Below are 12,805 nucleotides of genomic sequence, written 5' to 3'. Positions count from 1 at the left end.
GTGAATGGGCAATTTCTTCAAACCACTTTCTCATTGCAATGCACATCCCAGGAGAATCCAGCGTTCTGGTGGACAGACTGAGCAGATCTGTCTGAAGTCCACACGTTTGGCTCCTGAAGAAATCGCTAGCGAATCTAATATTCAGCCGTTGTGGCCAACCCTGTTGCAACCTCCTTGCCTCTCCCCTAAACAACACATGCAGCAAGTACTTCACTCTGATCCTTACCCAGGGATGATCTAGTCTGCAATTGGCCCCCTTGTCTCCACTATCCTTATCCTCCAATTCCCGATACCCAAAATTGTACAGAAAGCCAATGGGTTGAAGATCAATCTAATCCTCATTGCCTCTTACTGGCCTCATCAAGTATGTTTCCCTTTCCTGCCGTCTCACAGCAAGTGTCCTCCATGGAAACTGGATCCCAGGCAGGATCTAATTTCCCATCCGTCGGAATGCCAGATTCCCAGTCTTCGATCCCTCAAACTGACTCCTTGGTTTTTCCACTTGCAGTGATTTTATAGAAGTCCAGGCTAGCTTCCCGGTCCGCAAAATTATTATTGATTCTCAGAAGTTCTCCACCAAGAAAGTATATCATAGCAAATGGAAGAAATTTTCCATTTGGCTTCACAGAGGAATATTGACCCATTTTCTGCTTCAGTCCCATATATCCTTATGTTTCTTAGTTCTCTTATCCAGCACGGAGCTAGTTTTTCCACTATAAAGTTGCAGCTTGCTGCTATTATGAATTTCCATGTAGGGAAGGCGTTAGCTTTCCCTCTACTGTTTCCAATTTTAAGCTATGTCGGGCTTTTATGAAATGGGTTGTTCATCTCAGGTCTCTGATTAAAAATCCTTCTCCTCCTTGGGATCTTACCTTGGTACTTCAGGGACTTACCTCAGGAACCATTCGAACCTGCTAGTTCATGTGAGTTAAAATTTTTGTCTTGAAAGACCGCCTTCCTTGTGAGCATTACTTCTGCTAGGAGATTGTCAGAATTGCAAGCTCTGTCTTCTCAACTACCATATATAACTTTCTTCAGAGATAGAGTCTCACTTAAAATGAATCCTTCATTCATTCTGAAGGTCACCTCAGAGGCAAACATTAACCAGACTATCCACTTGCCTGTATTTTTCCCTAATTACTCCAGTAAAGGCAAATACATGCTACATTCCTTGGATGTACACAGACAGTTGTGTTTTTACTTACACAGCACTAGACCTTACAGGAAATCTGAGCAGTTGTTCATTGCCTTTTCTCCAGATAGCTTAGGTCAAGCTGTATTCAAGGTCACCTTAGCCAAATGGATTACGGATTATATTTCTGCAGTTTATTCTCAGCAAGGCAGGCAACTTCCCCGTCCAGTTAGAGCCCATTCTACCAGGTCTGTGTCTACTTCACCAACCTTCTCTGCAAGACCTCCATTCAGTGAAATTTGCTCTGCAGCTACTTGGTCCACAGCTCATACTTTTGTATCTCACTACAGGTTGGACATTATTTCCAGGAACAGAGCATCTTTTGGTTCTGTGGTGCTCAGGCATATCCTTCCTTGAGGTCCTCCCAAGGTTTGTGTAGCTTGGGGACTCTGACCCATTCGTGATGCATAATGAAATGGACATCAGTCTTTAGGAAGGGGCAGCAAACTCTGAGGGTTTGAAGAGGAATAAGGCATTATGGGAAAGGGAGAAGTTTGAGGATTGGATCGTATGTCTGGAAGAAATGGCTGCATCAGATTTGAGGGCCCGTTTGTGATACATAATGAAAATGGACAACACAGGTGCCAAGTTATAGTAAGTACATAATTTCTATTTTAGTTGTGTGTTAAGAATCTGTGAGGGAGATATACTAAGCTATTTTTGTTGGAACAGATTAATTTTCCTGGTATCTCATCTTGTCCCATGGAACTGGTGTTTCTGACCATACTGATGGGAGATGACCATTTTAGGTGCAGTTGTGAATAGAATCATGTTGCAGGAAGAAAGACTGGATGAATCCCTTTATGTGACCTGAAATTTGCTCCAATTCATGTATCTGATTTCTTAACCTTACTCTTTTCACTCTAATATGGTGATGGCAATTTGCTTCAGCATGCTGCGTTTTTGTGTCTTTCACTCCATTTTTTTGGATGCGATTGTAAAAGACCTTTTTGCTGTCAACCATCTTTGAAGACTTTATTCACGGTTTTATTTTGGTTTAATAATTTGTTTGACAGAATAATCTTGTTTGGCAGAGCATGGAAACAATTCAATCCTTCATTTAAGCCAGCAATTTCTTCTCTTTTTTTTTAAACTTTGTTTTCATATATGTGATTTTTTTTTTTCAAAACATGAAAATAAACCTGAAAGAATTCTCCACACATACTGACATTCCATAATCAACTTGGCTGTTGTGCACAGATTGCCAAGAACATCACACACCACCACCAGAAATGAGGATGGGGTCAAAATGCTTTCCAACGTGCTAGGATAGGAAATGGTTCTGTTTGGCTCTTGTAGAAGAAACCAGTTTTGGAATGGTTTGATTAGATTTTTTTTTTCATTTTGAGTAGTAGCCATTATGTCTGCCTTTTGTCAGTAGTGTGTCAACAAATGTTTTATCATTTGGTTATGCCTTTTCCGTGTAGGCAGCAACCACTGTGACTGTCTTTTTTCAGAAATATGACAACACAGTATTTGTGATTTGGCAGTATGGGTCCCTGTGCACACTTTCACAAAGGATTATAAATAGAATTGTCAGCCCAGAGGTAAGCCATGTTTAGCCTTGTCTCTACTGCATAGTTCTGTCATCCTCCATTCCTTTGGTTGAACTGGTGTACCTGTCAATCTGTAAAGGCCATGTAGACTGTCAGTAACCTGTAATGAAGAGTATGGTGCAACTGTATGAGCACTTATCGTAAAAGTAAGACCGTGAATCATATAGATGTCTGCCAGTTTGTAGCTTCCCTTGCACGTTCCCTGTGTTATGTTGTTTGTATTGTTTAATTTTACAGAGTATGGTGTGACAGCTAAAATGTTATGCTCTTCCCACCCTGTCTTCACTACTGCTTGCTGACCATCTTTCTGTGAGTCACCCAACCTCCTTTTTGCTTTCGCTGAGAATCTTCTGCTAGAGGCCATCATCCACGCAACAAGTTATTTTCTTGAGTTGTGATTCATATTGCAGTATAGCAGCCCAAAATCCACATGTCCCACAACAAGCACTCATGCACCTTCTGTGCCTGAGTTAAAATGTGGCTACTCTCTGGATGTACGGCTCTGTGGGTATATTTATCTTGGCTCTTCTGTTGCATGTTACAACCCCTTTCCTGTACTTGTTAGTCATGCATTGGATTGTGCTGCCTACTTCCCCAGTATCAGGTGAGCTGTCATTAGCTCTATATTTCCACTCTCCTTGATTGGCTCCTTCACTACCCAGAATGCTTGCAATGTAGCACACCCAGAATGAGGGGCTGACTGCTTTATTCCTGTCTGATCATGTTCTGTGCCTGAAACACTGTATTCATCTATAAGGAATTTACATAATGCCAGACTGTGTTTTAAGTATATGCTCTTAAGAAGCTCATATTACACAGCTGTACTTTCTTCATTTGTTTCAGAAAGTTGAAGAGCAAAAGAAGTGGTTAGACCTGGAAATGGAAAAGGTACTAGAGCAGCGTCAGGCACTAAAAGACCTGGAGGATGAGCTGAAAAAACGTGAAGATATTGTGGCCAAAAAGGAGGCACTTTTGCAGGAAAAGAGTGGATTGGAGATTAAAAGGCTGCGCTCAAGTCAGGTAACTGCTGTAGCTGTGGATGTGTTTTTTTTTTTTTTTATACACTGTTTTAAGTCAGCTGTGGTTCCTTGTGCCTTATTGAAACCTAATTTTAACCAGAAGTATAGTCATCAAACACGATGTCAGCAGGGTAGAGGGTGCTCTGTTGAACGTTTTTACAACAGCCCTGTCCTATCAATTTTCTTCAGACTTAGTACCAACACTGATGCTATTGAATGACGGTCATTGAAAAGAAGTAAGCCTTCCATTAATTTTTTTCTCCACCAGTGTGTAGGATGGAGCTCATTAAACAGCAGACTGTAGTTTGTCTTCTCTATAGTTTGTAGTGTTTGTGAACATTTGACAACTGCCTTAGCTCTTTGCTGTGTTCTCAGTGTACACACTGATTTCTGCTTAAAAGAAAATAGGCTGTTTGCTTAAAAGTAATGAGACTTTCTATCATACAGTGTATCAAAGTACCAGCAGTTTGTTACATCGCATGAATGAAGGTGCTGTTACATGTACATGTAATTAAATAATCTTCCAGGAAACCTTCCCCTCATCTTCCTAACTCTTCCATTGCAGGGCACCAGTGAGTACCAACTGACCTACCTACAACTGTGCCTCGCTTTCATTTCAAAGTCTTGTAGGAGAAAGATTTTTCATGGCTTGTAAACCAGTGATTTCCCTTTCAAGAGGTATGGCACCAAGAAGAGGGAGAACTTCTTCAGTATGAGTAAAACAGGCTGCCAAGACCTTCATTCCTCTTAGCAAATAATCTTTTTCCTCTGTACCAATGTTTGACTACAGATGGGAAAGTTTTATGTCTATGATTAATAAGAGACGTGAATGTAAAGGTAGGGCAGTAATCTGTCTGTAGCTAAGTGTATTTCTCTTTGTTTGATGATTGCACTGAAGGCCTTTCTTATTACAGTGGGAATATCTTGGTCAAAGGAGAGATGCCTATTTGTAGTTTTACCATGATGATTTCTGACGTGGTCACTCATCAGTGGTATTACTCTCATTGCTGTAGATGACACCACTTAGTAATAGTGTCACATTTATCCATATTTAGTGCCAAGCCATTATATTAAAATCACATGTGGTTGTGTTTACACTTGTCTGGACAGGGAAAGGACAGTGTTCCCAAGTTTGCATTCATTTATAGTGATTCAGAGGTTTTTGTTTTGTATCTGTATGTCAGTAAAAAGATGCAAAAAGGTAAAGATCTGATACAGCACCCTGTGGCAGTGAACTGGGAACTTACCACCCACTCTTGTAATCTGTGTTATGTTGTAATAGCCATTTTTTCAGTCCAGCAGACAGCATAAATATTATAGGTTCATAGGTGTTTACTAGAGTAACGATCACAAGGGCCTTTTTAAGCCTAGCCATACATCCCTAATCTCTGAGAAGATGTCCTTCAAGGATGCATCTGCAGTCCTTACAAATGGGTTGTCCTGTCGTCAGGCAGCCCTTCGGTCGGCCGGATTCCAAAGTCTGGGTCTGGCTTCGGCTGGTGTCGCACTCCACCCGACGTCATTGCGGCAGTTCTTCGGGTATAAAGGCATCAGCCGACGCCATTTTCCTCAGTCTTTCTTGCCGCGTGGCGCCCGAAGCAGAAGCTGTTCGCAAGTGCCGGTCTATCAGATCCAGAGATTACTACTACCGAATACTACTTCGAAGACTTCTATAAAGCTAAGTACCCCGTTGGGGACTCTTTCTTGCCTCAGCCGATGTCAGAGAAAGTTAATAACTGTTTATCTTGTGGGAAACAAATACCTCATAAAGATTTCCACTCCTATTGCATACATTGTTTAGGCCCAGACCACGACGTAGCAGCTTGTCTAGCCTGTGCTTCTTTTAACCGACGGACGCTTAGGCGTCGCTCGGACTTTGCTGAACAGATTTTCGGCTCCGATTTTGCCTACATTATGCCGTCGGATCCTCCGACTACGCAAATAACCAAAAAGCGCAAAGAAAAGGACCGACACTCGCGGTCCGCGGTTTCGGCTGAAACCGCGGTTAAGCAATCCACGAGTGTCTCGGTTTCGGCCGAAACCGAGCAAGCGGTTCTTTCTTCAGCCGATAACTTGCCTTCTACCGAGGCCTCTTCTATCCTGGTAGAAACGGCTTCTGAAATCCAGCCTTCTGTTGCGATTTCACAGGATTTATCAGACACCATTCCACTAGATATTTCTACCCCTGCATGTGGAGCTGCTAGGCCTCCTCCAGCTATGTCTATTAAGGCCTTTGCCAGGGCTAAAGCAGCCAAAACTTCCAAACCTGTGCCTGCCAAGCCCCCCTCTCACAGGCCCAGCACCAGCTCCCATATGCTTTCTTTGGCACAGGATCTCATCACTTTAATTCGTGGATCCCAGCCTCATCCAGACAGGGCCTCTCTCACTCCTCCAGAAAAGAGGCCTAGAGCAGAGCCCCCTGAGCCAGTAGCCACAGATGATTCTTCTGATGATTCAGAACATACAGACCCTCCTGAGGCTTCTTATTCTCCTTACGAAGACTCCGATGCTGAGGAGTCCATCCCTTCAGCCTCTCCTCCTGAGGAATTTTCCTTTGGGGAAACCTTGCATGCTATGAGGGAACAATTTCAGTGGCAGGGCCAAGATTTCTCAGACTCTAGAAAAAGGCTTAGGACCTTTCTACACTTACCACAGCATAGGCCTTTAGCTATTCCTCCAGTTCTATCTGTTGTTGATGATGCATTTAATGATGCTTGCACTACTCCTGATACTTTACCTCCGGCTCCTGCTAAACCAGATAGGTACTACAGGGTCCCGGACACTCATCACTTATATAAGGCCCCTTTTGCAGATCCAGAGACTATCTCCCAGGGCCCTAAAGCTGTAGCAGCTACTTCTTCTAAAAACCCCCTCTGAAAGGGAATCCAGGTCCTTAGAGAGATGGGGTAAAAAAGTTTACACCTCTGCTACTTTGTCAGCTAGAGCTTTCAACTGCCAATTTCATATGATTCAATATCAAGAGTTTATGCTTGACCAGTTGACCAAAAAGCTGTCCTCTGAAGAATCTGTAGATAAAAAGTATGTTCAAGAAATGTTACATAACATACAGCAGGTTAGTAACCATTCTTTAAAATGTGGCTATGATGCACTGGAGGCTTCCTTTAGATCAGCCATGACTGGCACAGTTATCAGGAGGCATGCATGGTTGAAAGAGCAGGCATTACCAGACCATGTCAAATCTAAGCTTTTGGATGCACCTATGGACAAGGTCAGTTTATTTGGTGCCCCCGCACAACAGGTTCTGAAAAAGATGGAAGAGAAAGCAAAATCTGTGCAAACAGTAAAAGATTTCATACAAGTTCAACCTCCAAGGTTTACCAGGAATTGGCCCTCCAAGAATTGGTCCTTTCCGGACTCCTCTAAGGCACAAAGAGGCAGGAATAGGCGCTCTAGAGGCAGAAACCAATCCAGGGGTGCCTACAGGGGTCGCCAGTGGCAGGGTAACAACCAACGAGGCACAGATACAGCCACCACCACTACAACAACTCAATCACAGTGACTTGGCGGTGGCACCGCCTACCAGGGAACAACTAGAAGCACCCTTAGGCGGAAAGCTAATATTATTTTCAAGAAACTGGCACTGCATTACAAGAGAAAAATGGATTTTGCAGACTATAGACAAAGGTTACAGGTTCCACTTCCATACACTACCAGGAAAGAGAGGAATGCCAAACCTACCACCTTCTCAAAGGGCAGAAGCTCTAAAACAAATATCTCAATTATTAAGAATGCATGCTGTGGAAAAGGTACCATTTATGGAGCAAGGGAAGGGATTTTACTCCAGGCTCTTCCTGGTACCAAAAAAAGAAAACAAATGGAGGCCTATTCTAGATCTGTCCGCTCTAAACACATTCCTCATTGTTCCAAAATTCAAAATGCTGACCCTACAGCAGCTTCTTCCCATGCTGGGCAAGGAGTCTTGGCTGGTAACTCTAGATCTCAAGGAGGCATACCTGCACGTCCCCATAAGACCAATTTGCAGAAGATACCTCAGATTTCTTGCAGGATCAGAGCATTATCAATTCTCAGCATTGCCCTTTGGCTTATCTACTGCGCCCAGAGTGTTCACGAAATGCCTGGCATCAGTAATCGCTCATTGCAGACTTCAGGGAATACAAATCTATCCCTACCTGGACGACTGCCTGATACAAGCGGACAACAAAAACAAATTAACAGAAGACTTACAAAGAGTCATCTACCTGCTACAAGCCCTGGGATACACAGTCAATACAAAAAAGTCAAGGCTGATTCCATCCCAAATAATAACCGTTCTGGGTGCAGAACTGGACACATCAAAACAAATGGCATTCCTAACTGCAGAAAAGAAAGAGCAACTTCCTCTCTATTTCTTGGCATTAACAAAGCAGAGCCATCTAACTGCAAGAAAAGTGCTACAAGCTCTAGGCTTCATGGCATCCTGCATAATTCTGGTCCCTCATGCCAGGCTTCATATGAGAAAGCTACAGTGGTACCTAAAGAATTTGTGGTCTCAGCACAAGCACAGCCTGGAAACCAAAATTCCAATGATCCCATGCCTGAAGCAAGAGTTCTTATGGTGGGTTCAGGCCTGTCAATCAAACACAGGACTGCCCTTCTGCAAAAGTCAACCAAGACAAACTATCACGACAGATGCCTCAGACCTCGTTTGGGGGGCACACATGATGGACAAGTGCATTCAAGGCCTATGGACTCAAGACCAACTGCATCTGCACATAAATCTAAAAGAAATGATGGCAGTAAAATTGGCAATCCAGGCATTCAGGCCTCTTCTCCACGAAGGCCAGCTGTTGATAAGGACAGACAACACCACAGTTATGTAGTACATCAACAAACAGGGAGGCACACACTCATACCCCCTATGCCGGCTGGCACTAGGCCTATGGGATGTGGCTCTGAGCTACAACATTCAGTTACAGGCAATTTATGTACCAGGGAAGGAAAACATTCTAGCAGACATATTAAGCAGAACTACAACAGATGCCCACGAATGGATGCTGCATCCGGACATCTTCAAAGCCATCACAAGAGAATGGGGATTACCACAAATAGACTTGTTTGCATCCCCATACAATCACCAGTTGAAGAAATTCTGCACAAGGATTTACCACCCACTTGCTTGGAAGGTGGACTCCCTATCCTTCAGTTGGAAAAGCCTGACAGCATACGCATTCCCACCACTTCCTTTGATGCACAAGGTGCTTCTCAAGATCAAAGAGGAACGTCCGAGGATCATTCTGATAGCCCCAGACTGGCAAAGACAACATTGGTACCCACTGCTGAGGAGCATGTCCCGGGAACAAATATGGAAACTGCCCCTGATCCCATTACTGCTGACACAGAACAACTACAACATTCTGCATCCAAACCTAAAAACTCTGCAGCTAACTGCCTGGAACATTACATAACAGAAATTAACCCAAATTTATCCCAAAGGGTTAAGGACATAATCCTGGAGGCTCGTAGACCTTCAACAAGAAAGAATTATGCAGCAAAATGGAAACGATATCTCATCTGGAGTACTGCAAAGGGGCAAGATGTGACACTGGTGAACATAGCCAACATCCTGGAGTACTTGGCGGAGCTCTACCACACAGGCCTGTCCTATTCCTCCATCAAGATACATGCATCAGCTATTTCAGCGCAATACAGCTTGGATCCTCCTGTCTTCTCGCATCCTCTGCTCAGACAGTTTCTGAGGGGAATTAAAAATGTAAAACCTCCCAGGAAACCTCCATTGCCAGCATGGGACTTGAACTTTGTACTAGAAAAACGGACTCTACCTCCTTTCGAGCCAGCAGCTACAACAGACTTGCAATACTTATCCTGGAAGACTGCCTTCCTGCTGGCAATAACTTCAGCAAGAAGGGTCTCTGAACTACAAGCATTAATGGCAGTACAACCCTTCCTGATCTTCCATCAAGATAGAGTGTCCATGAGAACAAATCCTACATTTATGCCTAAGGTGGTATCCAGAGTCTCTTTAAATCAGGCTACCCACCTTCCTACATTCTTCCCCAATCCACAGAATAGGGGAGAAAAGCTCTTACATACCTTGGATGTACACAGGCAATTACGCTACTACCTGGAAGGACAAAAAACAATAGAAAAACTGACCAGCTTCTGGTAGCTTATGCAACAGGAAAAGAAGGAAAACCAATTTCTAAACAGACAATCTCCAAATGGATAGGAAATTGCATTAGATTTTGTTACTCCTACCATGGAAAGAAAACTCCAGAAAACATCAGGCCTCACTCCACAAGGGCCACAGCCACTACCACAGCTTTCTTACGAGGAGTGGCTACCAAGGACATTATAGAGGCTGCTACTTGGACCTCCGTGCATACATTTGCCAAGCATTATAACTTACCTCTATACTCTAGATCCCGTGCTGGTTTTGCCACTGCTGTTTTGCAAGGGATCCTGACTACACCATAATCTATTCTCATTTCCTCCTTCCCTAGTTTAGCTATGGTATTCTACCCATTTGTAAGGACTGCAGATGCATCCTTGAAGGACATAGTACAGTTTTGTACCTACCATAAATGTAGATGTCCGAGAGGAATGCATCTGCAGTCAGGATTACCCACCCTCCTTCCCCTCTGAGGTACTCCTAGGGTACTTACCAATCTTCAGCTAGCTTGGGGGGGATCTATTATGGTGTATTTGTTTGTATATATGTACATACATGTTTATTTTGTGTGTTTGCTCTCTATTATTTGGAAATGTTGGCATTTATCCAAATTTAGCCTACCAAGAGGGCACCTGGCATCTGGGGCAAGAAACACTGAGGAAAATGGCGTCGGCTGATGCCTTTATACCCGAAGAACTGCCGCAATGACGTCGGGTGGAGTGCGACACCAGCCGAAGCCAGACCCAGACTTTGGAATCCGGCCGACCGAAGGGCTGCCTGACGACAGGACAACCCATTTGTAAGGACTGCAGATGCATTCCTCTCGGACATCTACATTTATGGTAGGTACAAAACTGTACTTTCTAATACCCTTGATAAGTGTAAGCTGGGGCTTGGGAGATAAAACATTTACAAGCAGGGACATGGGAAATGAACCATTTACAGGTTGCCTGTGTCCTTTAGAGACATATGTGCCAAGCCAGGGATGAATTTCCTGTTCTCCATCCAGTTGTCCCTAGGATTAAGTTTGCTTGTAGTCTGTGGTCGTATGTAATAGTTTCAAATGTTTAAAGAAACCTTTTGCTTTATACCTAGAAAAGGTAGAGCGCCTTTATATGTCTTAAGTAATTTGCAAATGTTTTCTTAACATAAACCTACAGATGATACTTCAGAACTGATGAGTCTTTGTTTTTTGAGACTTGACAGTAGATCCACCCTTGTGAATAGGGTCCATCTGCTGCTGTAGCCGGGAGAAGGGAGGTGACTCCCTGATAGAAACTTGTTTTACTTTTATTTCTTAAGATTTGTTTGCCAGCATAGTCTGACTGGGCAGTGCTTCTTTCCAGCAGACTCCCAGGGAGAAAAGCTTCAATAAAGAAGGACGATTAAAAGAATGATAAAAGGAAGAGTACAGTATAACAATTTTATATTGCTTTTGCAATAGCAGTAAGTAGATATGCTATGATGTTTTGATAGAGGACTCTAAGGTTCATACATTACAAGTATAAGTTGAAATCAGTAAGAAGTATACAGGTTCATGCAACTCTGTAAGTGCAGTGGCAGTGAATTGTAGAATTGGTGAAGAGTATTAGCCCAGAGTAAAATGGAGGATGAGAAGAAAAACAAAGATAATCCAGATGAAGGGGTGAAGTAGAAGTCAGGTTAGTAGTAAGGAAGGAGAGTGAGAGAGAGAGAGTTTTGATAGACAATGCCGTAATTTATTGGACAGGTAGGTTGAGGCACATGGCTTTAAACTGGGGATATAGCAGGAGCAGAACTAGTTATCCATCAAGTATTGTTTTAGTTTCTTTTTAAAGGGTTTAAGTATACTAAATTGATGATGTGGAATGGCTTTCCACCCTTTTTGAGACATGGTAATAGAAGGGAGTCACCTGCTAGATTGTTGGATGTGATAACACTCAGTAGATGTTTGTCATCAGAAAGAAGAAATCTATTTGGAGTGTAATGTAAGAGAATATGGGATTGGCTAGGGTATTTTTCTGGACTGTTGATAGTATGAACAGTTATTAGTTGAGAATAGGCTAAGCAGTGATTGAGTTCTGTCCAACTGAGCTGCTTTAGCGCTAAGCAGTGATGTGTCTTGTAGGGTATGTTTGCTGCAAATTTAGGTGTTTTATTGTAGCACTACTTCAGTAGAATAGATTGATTGTTGAGTACAGGAACTTCATGTAGAAGTGGTGGGAGAAGCTGTGCAGTGACTGTGTTTTCTTGCCATGTCAGTTAGGTAAGGCTTTATTCTGTATAGAGTGCTGAACTTTTAATATACATTTTTAATTGCTTATTTTATATGGAGGTCATATATTATGTTTTCATCTATAGTAATTCCTAGAAGTTTGATGTGTGTTACTGCTTTAATTCTGATGTTGTTAATAAAAAGTTAAGGAGAGGAGGGATTTCTTGTCATTGTATGGTCCAGGTGTAAATAGGAGTAGCTTGTTTTTGGGGGGGTTGAAAAGGAGTTGAGTGTACTGTGTGATAATGCTGTGTCTGCTGGTTTTGTGTAGGTCATTTAGGAAAATATTAAATGAGTGGGCCTAGAATGGGCCCTTAAGGTAAGCCTACTGATACAGGAAGAAAGGAGATGTCTGAGTGCAATTTGATAGCTTGTTGCCTATTTGATAAATAAATGGTTTGGCATAATGGTTAAGATCTGTCCCTCATAAAAACACTAGGTAAGGGGTTTAATTCTGATCTTGAGTTATTGGCTAGGCTTAAAATGGAGTTTGAGGGCAGTTCGCCTAGTTTTCAGCTATGAACCTATAATAATTTTAGTCAGAAGTCTTGTCTCCTCAGTGTTTTCACTGTTGGCAGTCAACTTGCAACTAATGTTTTGTGGACATATAACCCCAGTGGGGACCTTCTTTGT

General features: G+C 42.7%; 1 protein-coding gene across 2 annotated transcripts in view; it reads left to right on the top strand.

Annotated features, from left to right (window-relative positions):
* KIF7 (kinesin family member 7) overlaps positions 1–12,805 on the top strand; it is a 1,697,985-nt gene that overhangs the window by 1,245,933 nt on the left and 439,247 nt on the right. For both annotated transcript variants that reach the window (XM_044078207.1, XM_044078206.1), the window contains exon 14: positions 3,592–3,768. In XM_044078207.1, the coding sequence (XP_043934142.1) occupies positions 3,592–3,768 (177 nt within the window). The remainder of the gene's footprint in view (positions 1–3,591; positions 3,769–12,805) is intronic.

The sequence above is a fragment of the Protopterus annectens genome, chromosome 7.part0 (genome assembly GCF_019279795.1).
Source record: "Protopterus annectens isolate FY-2018-M chromosome 7.part0, PAN1.0, whole genome shotgun sequence".
In the NCBI taxonomy this organism is placed as follows: domain Eukaryota; kingdom Metazoa; phylum Chordata; order Ceratodontiformes; family Protopteridae; genus Protopterus; species Protopterus annectens.
Note: the sequence above shows the minus strand (reverse complement) of the source record. Positions and strands in the feature narration are given on the sequence as shown.